General features: G+C 43.0%; 3 protein-coding genes across 5 annotated transcripts in view; 2 read left to right on the top strand and 1 right to left on the bottom strand.

The window, feature by feature from the left end:
* Positions 1 to 2,289, top strand: part of FILIP1L (filamin A interacting protein 1 like) — a 126,140-nt gene extending 123,851 nt beyond the window's left edge. The window contains exon 6 of the transcript XR_012657021.1: positions 1,655 to 2,289. The gene's annotated coding sequence lies outside the window, so the exon portion shown is untranslated. The remainder of the gene's footprint in view (positions 1 to 1,654) is intronic.
* Positions 1 to 8,676, bottom strand: part of CMSS1 (cms1 ribosomal small subunit homolog) — a 372,753-nt gene extending 364,077 nt beyond the window's left edge. For both annotated transcript variants that reach the window (XM_075072415.1, XM_032776664.2), the window contains exon 1: positions 8,504 to 8,676. In XM_075072415.1, the coding sequence (XP_074928516.1) occupies positions 8,504 to 8,579 (76 nt within the window). In that variant the 5' untranslated portion in view covers positions 8,580 to 8,676. The remainder of the gene's footprint in view (positions 1 to 8,503) is intronic.
* Positions 8,677 to 14,521: 5,845 nt separating this feature from the next.
* TBC1D23 (TBC1 domain family member 23) overlaps positions 14,522 to 24,332 on the top strand; it is a 51,570-nt gene continuing 41,759 nt past the window's right edge. For both annotated transcript variants that reach the window (XM_032776669.1, XM_032776670.1), the window contains exon 1: positions 14,522 to 14,621. In XM_032776669.1, the coding sequence (XP_032632560.1) occupies positions 14,587 to 14,621 (35 nt within the window). In that variant the 5' untranslated portion in view covers positions 14,522 to 14,586. The remainder of the gene's footprint in view (positions 14,622 to 24,332) is intronic.

Consider the following 24,332-nt stretch of genomic DNA (forward strand, 5'->3'; position numbering starts at 1 on the left):
AGGAAGGGGACAGAAAGAATTCCTGAACAATATAGGACCACCCCTGCTCCTGGAGGTGGTCCCTTCAAGTCAGAGGGTTGTGGCACATTGGTTGTAGGCAACGAATGGAGTTTGCATCATTGCTGCCGGTGCTCCTCCTGCTGTACAGAGAAAGGACTTCAATCTCCATGGCTGTCAAGCCAGTATCTCTCACCTAAACTAATTTAACCTCAAAAGGCTGTTGAATGTCCCTTATTAACTCCATGCAATATCACTATCATATTTTTTTTAAGTGTTAGTAACATGATGTTTTAAAGTTACATCATGATGATGTGGGGGAGGAGATATTACACTGAACATTCTTTTTGATATTCCACAATGTAGTAATTGGCTGTGAAGCAAGCACACCAACTCATTGCTTTAAGTTAGAACCCCTATCTCCGATTACAGAAGTTATGGGCTTGATGCAGAAATTATTGGGCGTAGTTCTTCAGGTTAGATTATTATAATGGTCCCTTCCAGCCTTAAAAATCATTGCATAATTAATCACTTACAAACAGCATATACATTCACACCGCAAAAAGAGTGAGAACTATTACCAAAATAATAATTTTTTTTTTCTTCAGCAGTTGTGAATCATGTGTAATCATGAAAGAAGAGCTGACATAATAAATCATTCTAATGGTGTGGCCAAAAATATACACATGACCACTCCCATATTACCTGTTTGGATATATATTTTGTGATTTTTATCCCTATTAGGTGAATTTGAAAATCTGTTTCAAACAAACCCTTTGTTTTAATGGGTGTTTTCTTCTAACTTAAATTTTGCTAAGGTACAGAAAACGCCGCAGGGGGGAGGTTGTCAGGGAATGCATTGGTTGGAAAAAGAAGCTTATCCCATTGGTTAGTTTATATTTTGTGCACTGGAGTTGATCTAGATGCGCTTGTCAATGTATACTGGTGTTTTAGTTGAGAATCTTAAATATTATTCTTATAAGTGCCTTCAGCTTTAGGAAAAGTGCTTTTTAAAAAATCTGAACAAATAATAAAGTTAGACAAGAAAATAGCATTTTATTTTTTTAATCCCAAAGTTGGCAGGATATTTTAAATGTATGCATTTCACACTGTAAATTCTGACTGATTTCCTCCTACACGTCAAACGATGTAAAAGCATTCTATATTGTCCATCTTATGGAGTCTAAACTGAACACTAGACTTTTTATCCATCCTATGTAGAGAATAAAGAAGTGAATTAAAATAAGGGAAAATTCTGAAACAGCTTCTTAACTTAACGGTCACTTGTATCAAACTAAGTACTTGCATGTGGCAGCAACTGGCTCCATAGAGGGACCCTGACGACAGGAGCACAGATACAGGATTATGTGATCTGTACAGTAATCACCTGTTCCCACTGCTACTATTGCACACCCCAGAGAACAAAATTATATAGACATCTCCAAATAAAGAGAGAATCAAGTACAATACCACAATAATATCACAGATTTTGAGAGAAAAGGGGCTCATATGTATCCACCATATAATTTCCTCCATACTCATGCTTTAAATTCCATTTGCTAGAGCACACTTTGGGACATTACTTCAGTAACTATCATGACAGATTATTATCCAGTGCGTTCTAGAAACCAAGTACTTATGTGTTTATGGTTGGCAGCTTTGAAAAAATTCTTACTTCAGAGTCCTATCCACAGGATAACTGATGGCGAATTCAGCATATATGAAGCTAAGAATGATGATGCAACTATATACCATATGCCAATTTGTTCACCTTAAGTTTTTTGTTAACACTTAACATTACTGGGCTCTAATTAGGTCAGACTGCCATGGAGCCCAGATCCACCATCTTCCAGGACTTGCACAACCCAGAAAGCGGTTTATACTCTGTGCCCAATAGCATCTTGGCATGTAATACTCAAACATGCTATCTGAAAATGTAATTATTTATGGACTGTAAAATAATTACTGTAGCTGGCTGTATGCCAGTATCATATTATGTGGATTAAATGATGGAAAAAAATGCTTAGGTACTCAGATCCTTCAGTGCTCTTTTATGTAATGTTCTCAGTAAAAAAAGAACACTGCTTCTTGAGCTCCACATTTTATGTCATTACACTTATACTTCCAGTTGGACCAACCACATTTTATTTTTGGATGAATATTCTGCAATAACTATTGGCACAGCATGGAGCAATTAGTCTCAGGGCTAAAAACAATGGGCACAAGCCCAATGTATTGCTATGGAGAGGGGAAGAGGAAGAGCATGCACTGCGGGTCAGTGCTTACAGTCCTTTTCATAAGCCTGTGCATTCACCATATTGAATTTCAGAATTGTTTTGTTTCATTTTTGCTGCTCGCTTCCAACATCAAATATGTAGTCAACAAGAGTCCACCTCACTTTACCTTGCCAAACATGAACATGTAGTAGAAGTAAAAAAACCAATAATCTGTATTCAACAAGTCACAGAGAGCTAGATACAAGGCAGCTTTAATGTTAACAGAACATTTTATTACTGAGAGATACACAGAAGTGAAAAACAGTCTGAAATTCAGCACTTGGAATTCAAAGCCTTATAGGATAAGAGCACTGAGAGTATTATTAGAGTGGAACACTATTTTACTCCAGTAATGCAATCCATTACAAGTGTATGTGGCCCTGCACCAATAATTCAGGATATTACCAGTGGAACCAAATTGGCAATTTTTGAAACATCACCCACTTGACATCAGTTTATACCACACCTCACTCTTGCAAGAAAAGATTTTATGACTTATTCCAATAAGATTTATGGCCTATCATTTTTATAAGACAATTTGGGGGACTTATTTATGTACAGCTTATGAATTCCAGTTTCATGTTATGAACGCTCTGTATATTTAGGCTGTTTGACTGCCTTTTGTATGTACTCATACATCACACTTCTTATGTTAAGGAGAGAGGGAGCAGTGCCTGAGTGCCTGCCTCTGACTGATATGGTCTTTAAGAACCACAAACAACTGAACAGGTCCTGCCCCAACCCTAGCTGAGCAATGGTTATGCCAAAGAGTGTGGCCAAAGCTGCAATAAACTAGTTTTTCAAATCTGGACTCCAGTTGGGTGGTAAGCAAGCATCAGATCACGTGAGGGGGACCTGGAGGCTGACCAGGAGGTTCACATGGAAAGAAGACAAGAAGTTATAAAAGGACCAGCTCTCTCTCTCATCAAGAGAAATGTGTACAGGAGGAGAGAAGCCCAGGAGAGGGGATTTGGAAGCCTGAAAGGGCAATGACCAAATCCTAAAGAATGTTAAAGAGTGGTGAGTAAACTTAGGCAGGGAATGGCATAGAGGTGTTTCTTATTTTACATAGATCTGTATATCTCTTGTACTGTCTCAAATAAAAAGTGACTAATTTAAGAAATCCCTCTGCAAAGTTTGTGTCCTATGGGCTTCAACCACACATCCCTGAACAATTAAACTGTAAACAGTACTCATTGTGACAAAATGAGAAAACGTCTGTATTATATTTTTATAAATATTAAACATGACTCTGTTTCCCTGTTCAGTTTAGCATTATTAACACTTCCTGGATGCATACAGTTGAATCAAAGGAGGCTGGAAAAGGGGGATTGTTAAGAAATCCAGGAAAGGTAAAGCAATGACACAGACAAGATAGCTCTGATGTACCCAACTTCAAAGGAGGTAAGATAACAATGGTTGCCTCCATCCACGCTAGAATGGGGCATCCTCCCCAAGCCTGGGATCAAAGGAGGCAAAAAAACAAAAGACTCTAGAAAAGGGAGGCAGCTTAGAGGGTAAGCTAAGAGGCTGGCCAGGATGTGTCAGTGAAAAGACTGACAGTGTGACTGAGACACACTGAGGCCTGGTCTACACTACACATTTAAACCGAATTTAGCAGCCTTAAACCGATTTAACCCTGCACCTATCCACTTAACGAAGCCCTTTATATCGATATAAAGGGCTCTTTAAACCGATTTCTGTACTTCTCCCCGACAAGGGGAGTAGCGCTGCAATCGGTATTGCCATGTCGATTAGGGTTAGTGTGGCCGCAAATCGACGGTATTGGCCTCTGGGCGGTATCCCACAGTGCACCATTGTGACCGCTCTGGAAAGCAATCTGAACTCAGATGTACTGGTCAGGTAGACAGGAAAAGCCCCGCGAACTTTTGAATTGCATTTCGTGTTTCCCCAGAGTGCAGCTCTGATCAGCACGGGTGGTGATGCAGTCCCAAATCCAAAAAGAGCTCCAGCATGGACCGTACGGGAGATATTGGATCTGATCGCTGTATGAGGAAACAAATCTGTTCTATCAGAGCTCCGTTACAGAAGACAAAATGACAAAGCATTTGAAAAAATCTCCAGGCTATGATACAGAGTCCACAGCACAGTGCTGTGTCACAAGCTAACGGAAAGCCAAAGAATCAAATGGACGCTCATGGAGGGAGGGAGGCGATACTGAGGACTCCAGCTATCCCAGAGTCCCCGCAGTTTCCAAAAAGCATTTGCATTCTTGGCTGAGCTCCCAATGCCTGAAGAGTCAGAAACATTTTCCCGGATGTTTCACGGTATATGTTGTCAATTTACACCCTTCCCCCACCCCGAAAGAAAAGGGAAAATAAACATTTCTCGCCTTTTTTCAATGTCACCCTATGTTTACTGCATGCTGCTGATAGATGGCGTGCTGCAGCGCTGAACACCAGCATCCCCTTCCCCGGTGACAGACGGTACAATATGACTGCTATCCATCAGCAGCAGCAGCCCGTGAGTGCTCCTGGCTTGCCTCGGTGATGTCGGCCGGGGGTGCCTGGGTAAATGGAATGACTCTTGGTCATTCAGAAGACGGTACAGAACGGCTGTAACCATCCTCATCATAGCACTGGAGGCTGAGCTCCATCAGCCCTCCTCTTTCATGTCTAAAGAAAAGATTTTGTACTGCCTTGGACTATCATAGCAGCAGGGCTGCGCTCCTTCCCCCACTCACCTTTAATGTCCTGCCTGGACTATCATAGCACCTGGAGGCTGCCTCCCTCCTTTTATCTCACTAAAAAGTCAGTGTTTCTTATTCCTGCATCTTTATTACTCATCACACAAATGGGGGGACACTGCCACGGTAGCCCGGAGGGTGGGGGAGGAGGGAAGCAATGGGTGGGGTTGTTGCAGGGGCACCCCTAGAATGGCAATGCAGCTCATCATTTCTGCGGTATCTCTGGGTCTACACGGGAGCAGCTGTGCTCTCTGGTTCTCTAGTACACTTGCCCCATATTCTAGGCAGGACTGACTCTATTTTTAGACAAAACATAAAGAAGGGAATGACCCGAGGAGTCACTCTCATTTTTGTCCATGCGCCCCTAGCCGACCTCAGCGAGGCCAGCCACGAGTACCCATAACAGCAGCAAACAGTACAAAATGACTGATAACCGTCATCTCATCGCCGATTTACAATGGCAGACGGTGCAATAGGGATGGTAACTGTCTCTGCTAACTTGCAAAGGCAAATGGATGCTGCTGTGTAGCACTGCAGTACCGCCTCTGCCAGCAGCATCCAATACACATACGGTGACAGTGACAAGGCAAAACGGGGCTCCATGGTTGCCATGCTATGGCGTCTGCCAGGGCAATCCAGGGAAAAAGGGTGCGAAATGATTGTCTGCCGTTGCTTTCACGGAGGAATGATTGAGTGACGACATTTACCCAGAATCACCTGCGACTCTGTTTTTGCATTGGGATCTCAACCCAGAATTCCAATGGGCAGGGGAGACTGCAGGAACTATGGGATAGCTACCCACAGTGCAACGCTTCAGAAATCGACGCTAGCCTCGGTACATGGACGCACACCGCCGAATTAAATGTGCTTAATGTGGCCGCGTGCACTCGATTTTATACAATATGTTTTACAAAACCAGTTTATGTAAAATCGGAATAATCCCGTACTGTAGATATACCCAGAGATATAGATGCTGTGAGCAAGACAAGCTGATACTCATGGCAAGAGATGAAGTTAACTGAGCTGAGGGGAACTTATAAAAGTATAAACACCACCTTTGCACGTAGCCCTTTTACTGTTGTTACACTTTGGTCTAAATACTTTGTGCTTTTGAGAAACGAATGAACAAAACTTTGTTTTGAAGCGACAGTTTTGAGTCACTTCGTCAACTGCTGTCAGCAGCTCCCAAAGGGAAACTCTGGCAAGGTCCATCAGCAGTTGGATCTGCTCACTTGGTCAGCGTTAGTTACAGGGGGATGTAAACCAGGTCCTGGGGTCTGAGAGTGGATGAGTTGTGGAATTCCACTCCAGCCTGATATCTGTGAGATGCACTCAGAGAGACCCCCAAGAAGGGACAGTACTGCAGCTAACCCAGTAACCATGACACACACTAGAGTGGAGCTCTGAAAAGGATGTGCTTAATCCACAGGGGAGAGAAGCACTGGTCCTGGGGCTAAGGCAGCTAGGCTGTACAGTCCAATTTAAGAAGAGGGTACCAGACAGAGAATCAGTGCCCTGGCAGTGAGCCTAGGGGCCAAAGAAAGAGCCTCCTAATGCCCAGGAGAACTTAATGCACATGAACCCAGCATGTGGGTCCAAACACTACTGTGCATCCAACATGGGAACAGGGCTGTGACATAAATGTATTCTATTTTTTATTTATTTTAGGGTTTTATACTTCTGCCCATCACCATAGTATCTAGCACCTTCCACATAAAATAGATAGTGAAACTGACGTCCCTAGAGGATTTCACAAAGTATTTCTCTGGTGCCTCGAACCACAGGTACGCCCTCAGAGTTTAAAAATAAATCATTGTAAAGTCTGAAATGTCACAATAAAATAATTACAAGATGCTCTCACAAAAACAATGCACTCCATCCAACCATATAGATATCACATCACAGGATTTCACTTAACATTCTCAATTTCTAAGCCCCACCTATGAACCCCTAATGTTCCCTCAGTACAACCATCTCAGAGGACCCTGCTATGTCATAGTTGTCACCTAAAACAGTTGCAACACATTTAACATTTGTAGCATAGACCAGTGGCTCTCAACCTTTCCAAACTACTGCACCCCTTTCAGGAGTCTGATTTCTCTTGCATACCCCCAAATTACATCTCATTTAAAAATTACTTGCTTATAAAATCAGATATAAAAATACAAAAGTGTTACAGCACACTATCGGTGAAAAAATTGCTTACTTTCTCATTTTTACCTTATAATAATAAAATAAATCAATTGGAATATAAATATTGTACTTGCATTTCAGCGTGTAGTATATAGAGAAGTATAAACAAGTCACTGTCTGTATGAAATTTTAATTTGTACTGACTTTGCTAGTGCTTTTTATGCAGACTGTTGTAAACCTAGACATATCTAGATGAGCTGATGTACTCCCTGGAAGACCTCTGCGTACCTCTGGTTGAGAACCAGTTGTAGACAGAATTTAACCATATTTTAGGTAGGTCCTCCAATTCACTTATATTTGTATCATAACTAGGCCAGGCTCATACTCAGGTTTAGGGCCAAACCCCACACTCTTCACATACAAATCCTTCTGGCGTATGCCAGAAACCTCTTAGACTCAGGCCTGCAAACCTACCAAGATGCATGGGTCTGAGTCCCACTATGGGACAGGTCCAAGCCCACTCGTTTAGCAGACCCAGATTTACTATGCAGTGTAGACCTTTTTATTTTAAAATTCACCAATGTTAACTGTAACAGTTTGGCAGCAGCCTAATACCTTAATAGATATCCTTTCTACAGTACTTTGAGATCTACTGATGAAAAAGCATTATAAGAGCTATATATTAATAATAATTATCATCATCAGGCAAAGCAGTTGTAGAGCATCAGCCAAATAACGTGGTTGACAGAAGAGTTGAGAATTCAGTTCCTATCCTTGTGAGATACACGACACTAGTGATAAACAGTGACCAGTCCCATCAGCTACTGCACTTGTTTACCTCCAAAGGTTTTATAAATGCCACGTTTCAAAAGCCTTTTTAGAAACCTAAGTATCATCAATGTACAGTACACAGCCCAGCCAATACCCTGAAGACCAGAAGTCCCAAATCAGAAGAGAATACACTTTATAAGCTTAATAAAGCCAGGGACCAGTTAAGCTCTAACCTCAAAGCATCCCGTTCCTCTCCCCCATCTTTACTTAAATATAAATTGTCTATTTCGGTGACAATTTCTGTTTAATGTTTATAACGCCTCCTACGGAAGAGGAATGTAGACTGGGCATTTTGTTTACAAGCAAACTTGAAATGTTTGCCCCCAACTCTGGAGAGGAGGGGAAGGGAGATGGGAGGAAGGAAGAGCCGCTGGAGAGAAAGAAGGAGCCAGGGGGCACGCTGAGAGGAAATGAGGAGTGGGTCTGTGTGAGAGAGGAAGGGCGGTGAGGGAGACGAGGAAAGGGAAGAAATGAAAGGGGGAAGGGGAGTCCAGTGAAGGGGCTGCTGCTGTGAGCCCAGCAAAGGGAGGAGCAAGCTCCCCACGTGGCGAGCCGGTACCTGGGCTATTGCTGTCGCTGCTACTGTGTGTTCCCGGCTGGGGCTCCCACCAAGGCTCGTCCAGCGCGTCCCCCATGTGTCCCAGCCGCACCGCAGGCCACGCCGCCGCTACCCTACACCGTCCAGGAGGAACCCAGGACCAGCTCCAGTGGACGCCGCCGCCGCCTGCTGACACCGCCTCCTCCCGCTAGAGACACGCCCCGCTCCCCTTGCCACAGAGCCTGGCCCGGCGGGGCGGGCTTGTGGCGAAGGACTCAGCATTCGGGTTGTCTGCACGCGGCGTGCACGGGAGTCCTGTGCACACGTGGTGTAGGTGCCCACATGTGTGGAGTCCGCGTGGTGGGTCTAAGCCCGTGCACCTAGTGTGTCCGCACGTGTGTACACAGGGGAATGTGATGTGTGCATATGCACATGTGCACGCAGAGTTAGCGCAGACGTAAGACCGTTTGGTGGGGAGAAAAACAGGGAAATGTATTTTAACTCTCTTTGAAACCCAGCAGTGAAGGACAACTTTTCGGATGGACAGCTTGGGGAAAAGACCAGCATTTTAAAAAGGGGAGAGGACAGGGTAAAAATAGCATGTGTAGTATGGATAGGTGATGTATCTGTAGTGTACTTACATATCTATGAACATATGCATGTGTCTGGCAGGTTTAAGGATGCTTTACATCATGTAATATTGAAATTATTTATTATCCTTAGTTCACCATGCATATTTTACAACTCTTTTATTAGTAAGTAGTAAGAAAAAATAGGTGTTCCATTTCCAAGTGCTGCAATCAAGTTAATCAAAGCTTGCAACGGGAGAAAGGAGCTGCAGACAGAACTCAGCCATTCATGTTTATTTAAGTCAGACTGCATCTGTCTTGTTTGGCCCTGGGAGTGGAGATACACCGCTACCCCGCTATAATGTGACTTGATATAACACAAGTTCAGATGTAGCAGCAGGGCTCCAGTGGTGACTTAAAGGGTCCAGGGCTCCAGCTGCTGCGGGGAGCCCAGGGCCTTTTAAATCACTGCTGGAGCCCTGCCCACTAATCTGGGGCTCCAGCAGCAGGGCTCAGGCAGCATTTTATAGGGTCCAGGGCTCCGGCTGCTGCAGGGAGCCCCAGGCCCTTTATGTCACCACTGGAGCCCTGCTGCCGCTACCCCGGACCTGCGGCAGCAGGCCTGGGCTAGCGATTTAAAGGGGCCAGGCTCCCTGCAGCGGCCGGAACCCTGCCACCATTACCCCGGGGCTGTGGCTGCGGGGCTCCACTGGCAACTTAAAGGGCCTGGGGCTCCCTGCAGCTGGAACCCCAAGCTCTTTAAATCACTGCTGCAGAACCTGCCATCGCTACCCCGATATAAGGACATTTCGCTTATAACGCTGTAGGGATTTTTGGCTCCCCCGACCATGTTATTTCTGGGTAGCAGTGTATCTACTTTCCTTATTGTGATGCTTCATAACCTCTTGCCTGAGAGGACTATAAATATGTGAAAATATATTATAACCCTGTAACTTTTTCACCTCTTCACATATAGAACATGGATCCTGCAAACACTTAAGGAATTGTGTAATTTTAGTCACAACTGTAGTTCCACTGAAGTCAATGGGACTACTCAACCAACTAAATGAAATTATGCAGTTTCCTAAAAATGTGCAGTATCAAGGCTATACAATATAACTGGCTATGAAAAGTATTTTGAGACATTTACATTTACACAAAATGTTGCAATACATATATTTGTATGTAATAAATACTTTATAAAGATAAAAATCATAGTTATGCAATAATTCAGTAGCAATTCCTTTGAAACTATTGTCTTCTCTCATGATATGTAATACTATTTGGTCCTTTATTTGAGTGTAAATCTTCAAATATCCTTGGAAGTGTATAGAACAGCATAATCTTGCAATGTATTTACTATCTCTGGAATCAATTCAAAGCCCCATTGTTAGTAAAGGAAAAGTGGCCTCAGTCTTAAGATTTAACAATTCTACTTTAAGGCAGTGAAATATTAGTAACAGTACTTAATATATTAATGAGAATTAAAGGCTTGGTCCAGAAAACACTTATGTATGGGCTTAACTTTACTGCTGCGAGTACTCTTGTTGATATCAGTGGAACTATTCACAGTAGTAAAGTTAAGTACATGTGGGTTTTCAAGTCTGTGGCCAAAGATCATGCTAATAAACTCAAGGAAACATTGTTCACTTAGTCTGAGTGAAGCACAATGTTTATAAGCAGACTCTTCATTTTAAATAATATGATACGTATAGTATATTGTTTGCAAAAGCAATTAAAATACACAAATAACAAAAGGGCAGATAAATACAATGATCAGATGCAACAAATGAATATGTTATAAAAAGAAGCCACACACTTATCATCAGATCTATAATACATTTATATACATGGAATACATGAAATATAGCCTAAGGCAGGGGTTCTCAACATTTTTCTTTCTGAGACACCCTTCCTCCCTCCCCCACACACTTGCACATGCTGTAAAAACTCCATGGCCCACCTGTGCCACAAAAATTGTTTTTCTGCATATAAAAGACAGGGCCGGTGTTAGGGGGTAGCAAGCAGGGAAACTGCCTGGGGAAGCTGTTACTCAGGGTTCAGCTCCAGGTGATAGGACTTCGGCTTTCTGCCTCAGGCCCCAGCAAGTCTAATGCCGGCTTGACGAATCCCCTGAAACCTGCTCATGCCCCTCAGGGAGCCTTGGGCCTGTGGTTGAGAACCACTGGCCCAAGGCAATAGTGTGAAAGAATATACATGTGTAGTTACCTTAAATAATCATGGGATGGCACAATTGCTCCATAGAAATTAATCTATTCCTGTTTGTTAACACTCGGGGCCTATTACCAAACTATTTTGGGGGAGAGGAGAGAGAGTGTGTACATTTCAAGGCTACAGGGGAATTACATGTAGGCTTAATAATTATTATTATGGAGGACAAGTATGATATAATACAAGTAGCTCATTATGTAAGTTGCAATTTTAACCTCTGCACTGTGTATTGGAGTTATGTAAAAATGACTATAGATGGAGATAGGCACTAATAGAAGTAAGGATAAATAATAAATCAGTCCATTAGATTAGAAGATACAAATAAAGTCATCTTTCACTTAAGTAAAAGTTACCTGGGAAACTATATCTTCCTAAATTCAGACCCATTTTATCTTCCTACATCTTTTGAAGGGGAATTTCTTTGGAACTATTTGTTTACATCTGTTATTTATAGTGTTTTCCCCTCATTTTATTTCTCTCCTGCCATTCTGCTCTTTCCATCACTACCACTGACCTCTGAATTCTGTAAATTACTTTTTACAAGTAATCACATCAAATCTGAGCTCTGAGTCTTCACCTTTTGAGGCACCACATATTCTTGGCCCCGCTTGCATCTCTGCTCTCATATCCCTTTACTCCTCCACACTTTTTCTAATTCTTCTGCTTTACTGCTCCTTTGACACTCTTGGCTTTGTGGCTCTTACCATACTTCTTGTCCCTTACGTTTGGAACAGGCCCTCCCCCCCCCTTTTTTTTTTTTTGTTTAGCAAGGCAATTAACTGAACTAACAAAACCTAACTAGATAAACAAACTACACAACTCTTTCAATCAGTGTGACTACTTAATGTATTTCTTTGGTATATGTTCAAAATAATTAAATAAGCAGATGACACAGAAGCAAACCACAAAGCAGAAGAACATGTAACCTGGAGAGACTAAATAGCAGGGGCTGCGGGGAACAAGTGGCTATTTGATCCTAATAAATGTAAAGTCTATACAGTAAGAAGAAATAAATAGCACACATACAAATAGATTTTAACACCAAACAGCTGCACAATAATATAATATTAAAGTTAATTTATTTTCATCATTTTCATGCAATGAAGCCCTGTGGTTGAGGCAGGGAAGATAAAAGATCAGGATTGGAAGAGACAACAGGTCCTCTAGCTTAAAAATTAGTCCATGCTACTAGCAAGCATGGATACCTTCCAAGGAGCAGCTCAGGGGTTGAGGCTACCTGATAAGACAACTGCTTAAATGTACAGAATCATAGAACATCAGGGTTGGAAGGGACCTTGGGAGGCCATGTAGTCCAACCCCCTGCTCAAAGCAGGGCCAATCTTCAACTAAATCATACAGGTGGGGGTCAGGAGCACCTTTGACCCCCTCAAAACCTGACAGCCTGGAGAACCAGGAAGAAATTACTTCCTTAAGAGAGACACAGATGTCCATGCTGTAGGGGGAGACTGGAGGAGGATTTATGCCCTCCCTTGCAGAAAGCACCTGGCAGCCTGGAGGGAGGGGTGTTGTATGTATTGGGAAGTAACATGATTCCTTCCCTCCTTCAAAAAAAAAGGGGAGGGGCAATGCATTGCATTGGAGCTCCACTGCTCCTCACCACTCCCTCGGGTTGCTGTCCTACAGCTGAGTGGCCTTTAGATATACAACCAAGAGGAAGAAGAGAGATCAGAGAGTGGTCTCTGTATTCCCTCCACTCTCAGCATGGGTGACCTATACCTCTTACCCTTAAATAGTGGAGAAAAAGGTCTGAACCTAGCAGCAGATCAAATGGCAATCGGTCACTTTGCATAAAATTATGATGGGATCATGGTTAGCTCAGTGCAGTGGTTTCTTGTAGCATTTTCCTCTACACAGCCTCCACCTCACTCACTAGAGGAGGAATACTCCTTTCCAGCCCCTACCCAGGCTTCCAGATTCTTTCTTGGGGAAGTGGCACACAGGTTTCTCTGGCCTCCCTGTTTGTACATGGCAACTTTACAAGAAGTTATGGGGAAGCCTGAAGTTTCTCTGTAACACCTGAATAAGAGATTTTTTTTTTGCTGGTGCTCCTTTGTAAACTGTTGTGGGTTTTAAGTAAAGCAAAGTGGCCCATTCAGTTACTGTGCTTTTACTTCACACTTCCACATCACACATGCACACCCGTTGTTCTTGGGAAGGGTTTTTCATAGCCTTCAAGCTGCCAAATTATCAGCAGTTGCTGATCTCTGCTATGCACATGGAGTAGCTGCAGTCCTCTGTTGACTTCAGGTAACTTTTGCTGCTTCCACCTCTCTGACTCCTCTTGATAACACTGCTCAGCGATTCTCACATATTTCCATAATGTGGATCACAACTTATCAGATTATTCTTGTGAATCAACTCCCCCTTCTCCCACTCGCATAACAGAGCTCTGTGACAACTACATCATTGGCTCACGAAAATATGTTTGCAACTGCGTTTAGAGCAACACCTTGCCTTTCCAAAGAAAACAAGGTAATCAACACACAGCCTCCCTCAGTTCTTCGGTTCAGCCCCCTGCAACAGATCCCACACTGGGACCCTCCCCAGCTCCATTACTATTATATATGTTTATGGTGGTTGCAGGGCTGGTGCAAGGAAGTTTTGCGCCCTAGGCGAAACTTCCACCCCCACCCCCCGTGAGACTAGCGGCACCTCCCCACCCCAGCTCACTTCTGCTCCACTTTCTCCCTGAGCACACTGCCCCGGCTCTAGTTCTCCTGCCAGGCTTGCAGTGCCAATCAGCTGTTTGGCACTGCAAGCCTAGGAGGCGAGAGAAGTGGAGCAGCGACTGCGCTCTCGAGGGGGAACGCTGTAAAAAAAAATTGGAAGCACTGCTTTTTGGCGCCCCCAAATCTTGGCACCCTAGGCAACCACCTAGTTTGCCTTAATGGTAGCACCGGCCCTGGGTGGTTGCACCGAGCTGCCCCAGTCCCGGAACAGACCCTGCGCGCGCTGCCCGCACACAGCACTAGAGCTGAGGCGGCGCGTGGGCTCCAGCAGGTGCCTCCTGGGCGCCTGGGACAGACCGTACCCGGAGCCGCGCGGCGCCCTCCGAAGCGTTCCAAAGGGGCGGGTCTGAACGAACATCCCGTACGTCACATCCCCCAGACAACACAGCAGCAGCCTGACAACTCCCAAGTCCCCCACGTCACCGGCCGCCGTATCCAGGCTTTACGGCCAGCCTGGTCTTTACGACAGCGCCGCGGGCCGGGAGGGGGATGTTTTCTCCGGCTGTCGGAAATAGACCGCGATTTACGGCAAAGCGAGGGCACGTCAACAGCTATGGCGGAAGGGGAAGGGGCGCTGCTGAGCAGTTGGTGAGCGAGCGCCCGTCACCCCCTCCCGCGAGCCTGAGCCCCGATCCCCTTCCCCGCTCTCGGCCGGCCCGGGGGGACTTGCCCCTGGGTGGGACAGGGGAGCCCCCCCGGCTGCGCCTCTCTGGGGAGGGATGGGGGGAGCCGGCCCGGGGCAGCCTCGGGCGAGGGGCTCTTGTCTGGGCCGGCCCGGGGCAGCGGCAGCGGGTCTGGCCGGCTCCCAGGAGCTGGTGTTGCCCGGTGAAAAGGCTTTGGCCGCCGAGAGCCGCCAGCTGCCACCGGCGCTTTCTTTGATTTAATTCCGTCTCTTCCTCTGAGCTGGGTCCCATCTAACGGGCTTTACCTTATACCCCTGGACAGGGCCGTGCCCCTGGAGAAGCTCAGAGAGAGGGAAAGCCTCGCGGTGCCTTCAGAGACTGTCTCCTTCAATGGCCTTAGTGATGGGATTTGGGTCTGTGTGTGCCCCGTAGCTACTCCACATGCCATTTTTGCTGCCTACCTGGCTTCTTATGGTCACTTGAGACTAAATCTTGCTCCGTGCGGTGTTGAATACCAAGGTTAAACACTTGAACTATTTCCCTTCCTTTTTATTCCTCTCCTTGTATCTCTCTCTTGTGTGTAACCTCTCTCCTCTGCTGCCTCCTTGCTCTTTGTCCCTTCCACGTACACACCTACAAACTTCCTTTGGTTCCCTTGTGTGCAGTCACCTATGCAGTTGCCCCACTCATTGTGATCTTCCAATTCCCAATCACCTGTTTTGGCCCACTTGTCTTACCCTCTGTGTATTTAGAGTGTACATTTAGTACAGTACTAGGTGTATTTATTATTGATCAGTCTTGCTCTAACGTAAAGGAACTGTATTTGATGCGAGTGTTGGTGTAACTAAGGCCTGGTCTACATGATCTAAAACATGAACAATGTAGTAAGGTCAACCTGATTTCCACTGTAGATGCAGGTTGGTCAGCGTTAGGCAAACTTTTTGGCCTGAGGGCCACATCTGGGTGGGAAAATTGCATGCAGGGCCATGAATATAGGCCTGGGGCATGGGGTTGGGGTGTGGGAGGGAGTGCAGGATGTGGGAGTGGGTGTGGTGTGCAGGAAGGAACTCAAGGGAAAGGGTTGGGGTGCAGGAGGGGTGTGTAGTGTATGCGGGGGCTCAGGGCAGGGGGTTGGGGTGCAGGGAGAGGTGCGGAGTGTGGCATGGGACTCAGGGAAGGGGGTTGGAGCTCAGGGCAGGGGGTTGAGGTGCTGGAGGGGTGCAGCTGGGGGTTGGGGTGTGGCAGGGGGCGCAGGGCAGTTGGGATGCAGGAGGAGTGTGGTGGGGGTTGGAGTGTGGGATGCAAGAGGGGATTGGGGTGTGGGCTCCAGCCCAGCGCCGCTTACCTGAAGCGGCTCCAGGGTGGCAGGGGTGCACAGCGGGGAACCACAGCCAATGGGAGCTTCAGGGGAGGTACCCACAGGCGAGGGCAGCTCACAGAGTCCTTTGCCTCCCCCTTTTTCCCCAGAGGCCACTGGGATGTGGTGCAGCTACTTCTGGGAGCAGCACAGGGCCAGGGCAGGCAGGGAGCCTGCCTTAGCCCCGCTGCGCCACAGGGGTGGCAATCTGGATCTGGCCCACGGACCGTAGTTTGCCCACCCCTGCCCACCTCAAGTGAAGGGAAGCTCCACTTCCCCCTGGGGGTGGATTTACTATACTGACAGAAAAAACCCTGCCATAGCTATAGGAAGTGTCTGTGCTACTGCAGCTGTGCCATTTGTAGTATAGACATCTAACTACTCAGTTTTTTGTTAATTTGCAATTGTAAACTGACTGCGTTCTGATTACAGAAAAGTTAATAAAGTACAGTGTTCATTAATTAAGATTTATGAAGCAGATTTTACAGGTAAAGCGGTGTATAAATGCTAAGTGTTGTCAATTCTAAATAAAGATCTACTCATATAGATATATAATTATGCCCTAGAGCAGTGGTTCTCAGCTGTTTCAGGGGTCTGCCAAGCAGGGCTGAGAATAGCCTTGCTGGGGCCCAGGTAGAAGGCCAAACAGCCACAGCTTGGGGCTGAAACCCAGGGCCCCAAGCCCTGCCACCTGCAGTTGAAGGTCCATCAATGGCTTTTAGCCAAGATGGACGGGGATGCTGTCCCTAGCCTCTGTTTGTTAGAAGCTGGGCATGGGTGACAAGGGATGGATCACTTTGTGATTACCTGTTCTGTTCATTCGCTCTAGGGCATCTGGCATTGGCCACTGTCAGAAGACAGGATACTGGGCTAGGTGGACCTTTGATCTGACCCAGTATGGCCATTCCTATGAAGCCAAAGCCTTAGCAACTTAGCTTCACAGGGCCCCCTGTGGCGTGGGGACCCGGGCAATTGCCTTGCTTGCTATCCCCTAACACTAGTCCTGGCTTTTATATGCAGAAAAACAGTTGTTGTGGCACAGGTGGGCTGTGGAGTTTTTATAGCATGTTGCGGGGTGAGGCTCAGAAAGAAAAAGGTTGAGAACCCCTGCACTAGAGCACCCACTTGTAAAATTGTTGGATCTTGGAACATTGAAGCATGATCCTTGAGATGAAATCTGAATCATGTTAAAGAATTTTGAAAAAATACTCCAGTCCTACCAGTTCCAATATTAATTGCTGAGAGTAAATGCAACCTTCAAGATCTCAAAACATTGCTAAAACGCTTTTGAAAAAACTAAATAGTGAGTTCTGCATGAGCAATCTTGGTTCCATACAGATTCACTGCAAAAATGTGAAGATTTTACCACGTGTGGCCTGTATTTATACCATGCTGAATAGTAACATTCAGTTGTAATTGGAATAAACAAAACAGGGATGGTATTATTTGAATGGGAGAGCTTCCCAGTGAAAACTTTGGCATTGTAGGGAGTTGTGGGAATGATTTTTCTTTCAGAATCCAAAACTACATTATGTCGTCAAGTGTCACCGTGTTGCTAGCAGTGTATCTTTTGGGTGAGATGTAAAACTGAGATCCTGATTGTTTGACTATAGATGTCATGTTGATGTTTTTTCTCTTTCAAGAATTAATGGTCTGGCCCAAATGTCAATCTATGTAATTACCCTTTTGCCTGTCCCCACTACATTCCATCTGCTTTTTAATTTAATTTATTGTGTTTTGTATATAATGTTTCAATGTGCTGTTAAGTACCTGCTTTGCTCAAGAGGTAGTTGTAATTTAAGGGGTGAATGAAGTGTTGTTTCTGGATAGTATGCAAAGAAATTTGGTATATTTCTTGATGTAAAACTCCATGTTAATGTAAGATTTTAGAGCATAACACTGTATTTGGCATTGCTGGTTGAAACATTCATATCAAGGTGTAGACACCGTTTTGTTTTCTTCTTCATCCCAACTGGTCCTGGATTTGGATCTCATGGGTAGAACTCCACTGGAGCCAGAGGCTCCATGTTGATGCAAGGATTCACCTATACAGATCTGATTACAGGATCAGAGCTTGTGATAATATCCTGAATTTGTAGGATCTAGCAACATTTAATGACACATACTACCCTTAATCCTTTCACAAAACATGTAGGTTTGTGAATATAGATCAGTGATGAGGTATGGCTCTTTGGACAAATGACCTGGATCAGTTTAAAGCCAGCAAAAAGTCATAGATCCCAAAGATCCCACATTGAATGCTTGATATGCTTTTTTTAAAATAAAAATGAAGAAAATCACCTGTCGCCAGAGAGTATGCTTTAAAAATATCAACATATTGTGGAGAGACGCTGGGGGAGAGGCGAGTCATTTTGTCTAACTAGTTCCAGAGAAGTTTAAGGACAAAATACTTGATTTCTACAAATACAGAGAAACTCAGTGAAACCAAGTCATTTGGATCCAAGCACAAGGAAAATTACACTTTTGTCAGAGGAGAACATAGTAGAAAAAGTACCTTAAACCTATTTACTGAAGAAATTCTGTAGGAAACCTACAGTCTTCTGTGGTGTAATAGTCAGTTTATTTTTCTCTTTAGTGGTTAATTGTAAATACCTGTTGGAATCCACAGTTCTTCCTTATTTCTTGAAGAACAGATTTATGAAAATTTGAGGCATGTTGGGTAAGAGAACTCTATTTTAACTCATAAATTGAGGAAAACAATAAAATTGTTTTCTGACTTTAAAAGAAACAAATTGTAAATTTTGATGTTTCGGATATATAGTCAACAAATAATAACCAGAAGTTTTTGTTTTAATATGGGGATATACTTTGAAACAATGTGCTACATTGCTGTGATCCACTTCATGGGAGTTTTATTTGTTTTGACCTTTTTTTTTTAGTAGGAAGTATTTATTTAATACATGGTTGCAAAATAAGTCATTTTAGCCAATTTGCCACTTTTGGGTAAACATGATGTGCGAATTCAGCAATATCATTACTTTTGTTTGAGGCAAGAATAGTTATCAACATCTAACCCTAAATGCATTGTGAAATAGACAATGGGTGGAAACACTTAAATAAAACAAATAGTTTGTGTTCCTTTTTTTTAGCATATTTTTGGTATGTCTCTACTTGTGCATACACACATTTTTCTCATTGAAATTAAGTGTAATTTAAAAGTTTGAAACATCAGTTGAGAAGGAGATAAAATACATCCTGTTTAGTTTCTCTTACATCAGGATTACATTTAAAATGATAGTGATATGATGCAAACATGCTTATGAATCTATAACAGTTGAGAGAATCTACTGGCAGGTGCTTAATATATTTACCCTCTTATTTAGTTTTCAAGTCTCACACAAGTGGATGCAACAGCATTTTTTTTTTTAAAACAACATCAGCAGTTCAACAGTCTCAAGACCTACTTTAACTGGAAAACTGAATGGTGTTTTCATTGTGGATGTAATCACTACTTATGCTTCCAAATTTCACCATTGGGTTCCTGAACCATAATTAAACTGTTTTGGACAGTGTAATATGACATAAAATAGTGTTGCAATAGTAAGTAGTTTTTGATGCTCATGACACTACTTCCTAAATCTGAGAAACCTCAAGGTTAAATGTGATACTGTAATACATTTGGGGGAAAATAGCCCTTTTTTGAGTTATTCAAAATGGTGCCGCATTTGGGGCCTGTTTCACTGCACCTTTTTTTTTTTTTTTTTTTTTTTTAAATTGAAGAACTTTTTTTTATTTACATCAATACAATATAGCTGTTGCTGGAACTTTCCATTCCAGTGAGAGGATCATTAATTAAAAATAGGAACCAGAGGGTAACTGAGGTTACAAAACATTTGGGGGGGGGGGAGAGATTTCTGGAGGGTAGAAAAATACATGTAGATTGAAGTTTTTATAGTGGAAAGCTTTTATTTAAAAAAGATTTGCAAGATATAATAATATGAACCCTATTGCCTCTGATAGTTTGTTCTAATGTTGGTCACTCAGCCAGCAGGTTTTGTTTTTTATTTACTGTATGTTAGTTTATGATGTGTATTTTATCAAATATTTTTATAACCGATGCAAAACATGACCTTAAGTGTGTACTCTTTTCAGCTAATTGCTATAGCTAGAAGTGGTTTCTGCAAGAAACATTTCATAAATCCAGCATTGCTGGTTTAACTTTTCCTCCTTAATTTGAAGTAGTGTGATGAGACTGAAATAAAAGTGCCAGAGACGCACAAAGTGGTTATCTGGTTCTGTACATGTCTTCATAGGACTCCACAAAAGAACTTCTTTGGTGAAAGTAAATTTGAATTGTATCTGTTTTCTGTTCTGAATGAGAGAGTACTATTTTCCTAATAGATCTCTGCTAGCAGCCCTGCTTGTGCTAGCATGGATCTCCATGCATATTCCCCATATCTCCTGTGACAACAGCAATGCCATATATGCTCCTGCTTTCTCCTTTTTCTGCCCATGTTCCTGATAATGCCAAGATGTATGGCATTTAAAGGGGCAGGCTCCAATGCCATGGTGCCAGCAGATGAAACATTGGTAGGGACTCAAAATTCAGGTCCTGTTTAGACTTGTTACATTTATCAACTTGGGTTTTTTTTTAATTAATTGCTTTAAGGTTAAATTAAAAGTGACCAATAAGGTAGTGGGAGCTAGGTGTGTGCATGGATAGGATGGGAGTGTGACAGGGTGTACTGATGGCAGCCTTGTTTCTGTCCCCGGAAGTACAGGGAACGTGTATGTAGATCCATACCTAACAAATACATGCTTACAGTACTGCTTGCTACCATGAAGATGGGCAGTATATTAAAGCAAATAATGAGTGGTATGATACTAATCTGTCGTCTAAGGAGGGTGGATACAAGTAATGAGAGCATCTTTTCAAGTATAGTAGCACAAACAAATCTACGAACAGCATATGGCTAAGCAATGTAGCAATCTGAGTGGAGATAATTGTTTTTAAGGTTTGTACAGACTAATGAATGAGTGTGATGATTTATCAGAAGGATATGTATTGCTGATCTACTATAAACAAGAATAGATGAAAGAATCTAATTTTGGGTTAGCCTGTGGATGCCACATGGATTTAAGCTAAATAGGGGAGAAAAGTAACATAGTACACCTCTACCCCGATATAACACAAATTCAGATATAACGCAGTAAAGCAGTGCTCCAGGGTGGGAAGTGGGGCTGCGGACTCTGGCAGATCAAAGCAAGTTCGATATAACGCGGTTTCACCTATAACATGGTAAGATTTTTTGGCTCCCAAGGACAGTATTATATCGGGGTAGAGGTGTAATTTCTTATTGCAAGATATCTAAGTGTCTTTCTCCGAACAAAAAATGTAAGGGGGTACGTTTTCAAAGCATCGTCCAAGTGATGGTCTTTGATCTACGCTAGCTGTGCAGCTGCATGAAGGGTTGCTGTACTGCCAAATATGTGAAAGTAACAGTTCATCAGTAGTTTTGCCTCTCTGTTCAGCTTCTCCTCTGTCTGTGATCTGGTTCCAGACATGTTTTTCTGATGTCTATCTTTCCTGCTTGTTTACCTTACAACAGCTTCTGGTCTGATTTGGCAGCCTTGTCATGTGTATGACAAGGTTATGGAGCTGCTTCACAGGTGTGGAAGAAGCTGACTGCAAACCTATACAGAAATATTAAGTCTGGTTTTACCATGCAGGTCCTATCAACATAATTTGACAGTGCTCATTTTAACTCTATGCACCCCACTGAAATTGAAGGGTTAAGAATGAAATACCTTAATTTGACTTCTACAGTTTAATTGTGGTCTAATTTGGTGACTGTCTTCCTAATAAGAACTTTCCAGGAACTCAACACACTCAGTAATTTATGTGAACTTCCATAAAGACTAACAGGAGTCAGGATTAGAGGTAGTTAGAGATGGAAAATGCCTACTAGATGCTTGAATTTATCCCACTACAAGAGCAAGATATAGTCCCAGATGCACTTAGTTAGAGATCATATTGCTGTTATGCTTCATCTTGTATAAAAGGCTAGGAAAAAGTGTGCTCTCACGCGCTTTCTATTTCTCTCTCTAGATATATAGACTCATACGTATTGTGAGGAGTATGTAGATTCCTTTTGTTTAGACCTTTAGCTTAGTTTTATTTATGATGACCAAAAAAACCCACCTTGTTTATCAGAAGTAGTGTGGTGTTTGGTCAAAGTTTCCTGCATGGTTTATATTCAGCATTACAAACTAATTCAGTAAACCACATGATTACTAGATACGTTCAATGTATTGTTATAATATTTACCAACTTAGACATGCAAAATTTGCATAACTAATTTGCTAAGAAAATAATTTTCAACCACAGACGTGATGAAATGTTGTCAGGGACTTCAACCAAGATGGCAAAGTTCGTTGTCTGACCGCGAGAGAGACAGGCAACACCAGCAAGGTCCGATCAAAAGCTCTTTATTGACAAGTGCACGCATCAATAGAGAGCAGCTCGTCTCCAGAGAGAACCAGCCTGCTCTTTACATCTTAGTATAAGCCTATATAGACAGTTCCGTCGCGTCATAAATTATTCACTGGAGCAACCCACCCCCTTCTTCTAACAACTAGAAACTAGACACTTTTAGTATACATATTTTACAGCATTAGGTGATTAACAATATCTTAGCAAGCACCAGAAGTTAGGAATGTAGGGGAGTTAAAACAGAGAGAAAACTGAACCAAGGAGTGAAAACAGGGAGGCTGGGATTTCTTATCAGTTCTTTAAAGGAACTGTTCCTAACACAGCACAGTTGGTACTATACCAGGAATGCAGCCCCTCTCTTATCTCACTTTTTCCCAGCACTTCGTGAGACATGCTGCTTCTCAGTTCTTTTCCACTCAGGGATTACCCACAAACCTCTGTTAGCCTGACTTTGGTCAGGTTGGCATACCTGGTTTTGTCTGCTATATCTTTATTCAGGCCTAACAATGTCATTACAGTGAAACCTGCCTTACGTAACCAATCACCCACCCATGATACTTGCTAAAATAAGTCCTTAATAAAAGTGAGTGTTTATGAACATTGAATTCAGATTGCACTAGAAATTTTGAGGACGTTTCAGACTAGTTTCTGATGGTTTTTAGAGATTGAAGATAAAACCTCAGCTTCCTTTGTTTATTCTAATTGGAAAAGTTCGGAAAAAGAAACTACTGCAAAGTCATGACTTACAGAATGCTGCTTTTCATGAGATACGTAACTGCTTCCCAATTCCATCGAAGGTAGTACTGATGGGTAGGAAAGTTCTGCTTTTGTGATTATTCATTTAGTAATATTTATTGGTTGTCATTACCAAGCACCTTGGTGGCTTACATATATAAAATAAACATTACATAAAAAGTACAAGTCTTTAAATATAAAAGGACCAACAGGAGACGGATGTCTCTTCATCCCAACCTCCTCCCCAAGTTTTAAAAGCCTTGGTCAAGCATATCCTGAAGTTTGCTGAACTTGGGTTCTAATTGATTGATGGGGGAGTGTATTTCAGAGGCAAGGGCCCTCTACTGAGAGAAACCAGCTGTTAGGTGTAAAGAGGCTAATTCCAGGCATCAACAATGGTATGCCTTGTGCAAGAGAATTGGTTTTTCAGATAAATGGTCCAGCCACCAATCAGGACTTTATAAACTGTAACCAAAACTTTGAATTGTACCCAGATAAAAGCAGAGAAGCCAGCACAGAATGTAAACCAAAGCTATTAAGGGCTCTTGTTCAAGAGATGAGATGCTGTATTCTTCCCAAAGGAGGTATAATAAATGTAGTTAGTAATGGACTGACTTTTGTGCAGGCCTTCACCAGTCATATGAAGGACAAGAGCCCGGTTCGTCTGAAGTTTGCTCTTGTAGTTTCTTGCTGTAATATCACTTTCATAGGTAACATTAAAATCAGTCTGAATCTGATTTGATTTTCCTCCAAATAAAAAAACCAAACAAAACTGAAAGGTTCTATTAGCAATTGAGACTCTGCTCTCTTACCAAGCCATGATGAACTCAGTTGATTACATCACGCACCATTCTGAACAGTTTTTGTAGGTGTGATGGAAGAAAAGAATGTCTGATTGTCTTAGCCACAGCAGAGTAATATAAACAACTTCTGTGTTGCAGTCCATCTAATGTAAGGTGATACCATGGTTTGTCACTACAGAGGTGTTATCAGTTCAGTACTCTTCAAGGTCAGGCAGTAGACCAGTGCCATCCCTCTTTTTTGCTCTGCGGGGTACAAAGTACTGATGATGGAATTTCTGGGGAATGACTGTTTTAAGCTGGTATCATACTGTTGGGTATTTTCCCCCC

The sequence above is a fragment of the Chelonoidis abingdonii genome, chromosome 1 (genome assembly GCF_003597395.2).
Source record: "Chelonoidis abingdonii isolate Lonesome George chromosome 1, CheloAbing_2.0, whole genome shotgun sequence".
In the NCBI taxonomy this organism is placed as follows: domain Eukaryota; kingdom Metazoa; phylum Chordata; order Testudines; family Testudinidae; genus Chelonoidis; species Chelonoidis abingdonii.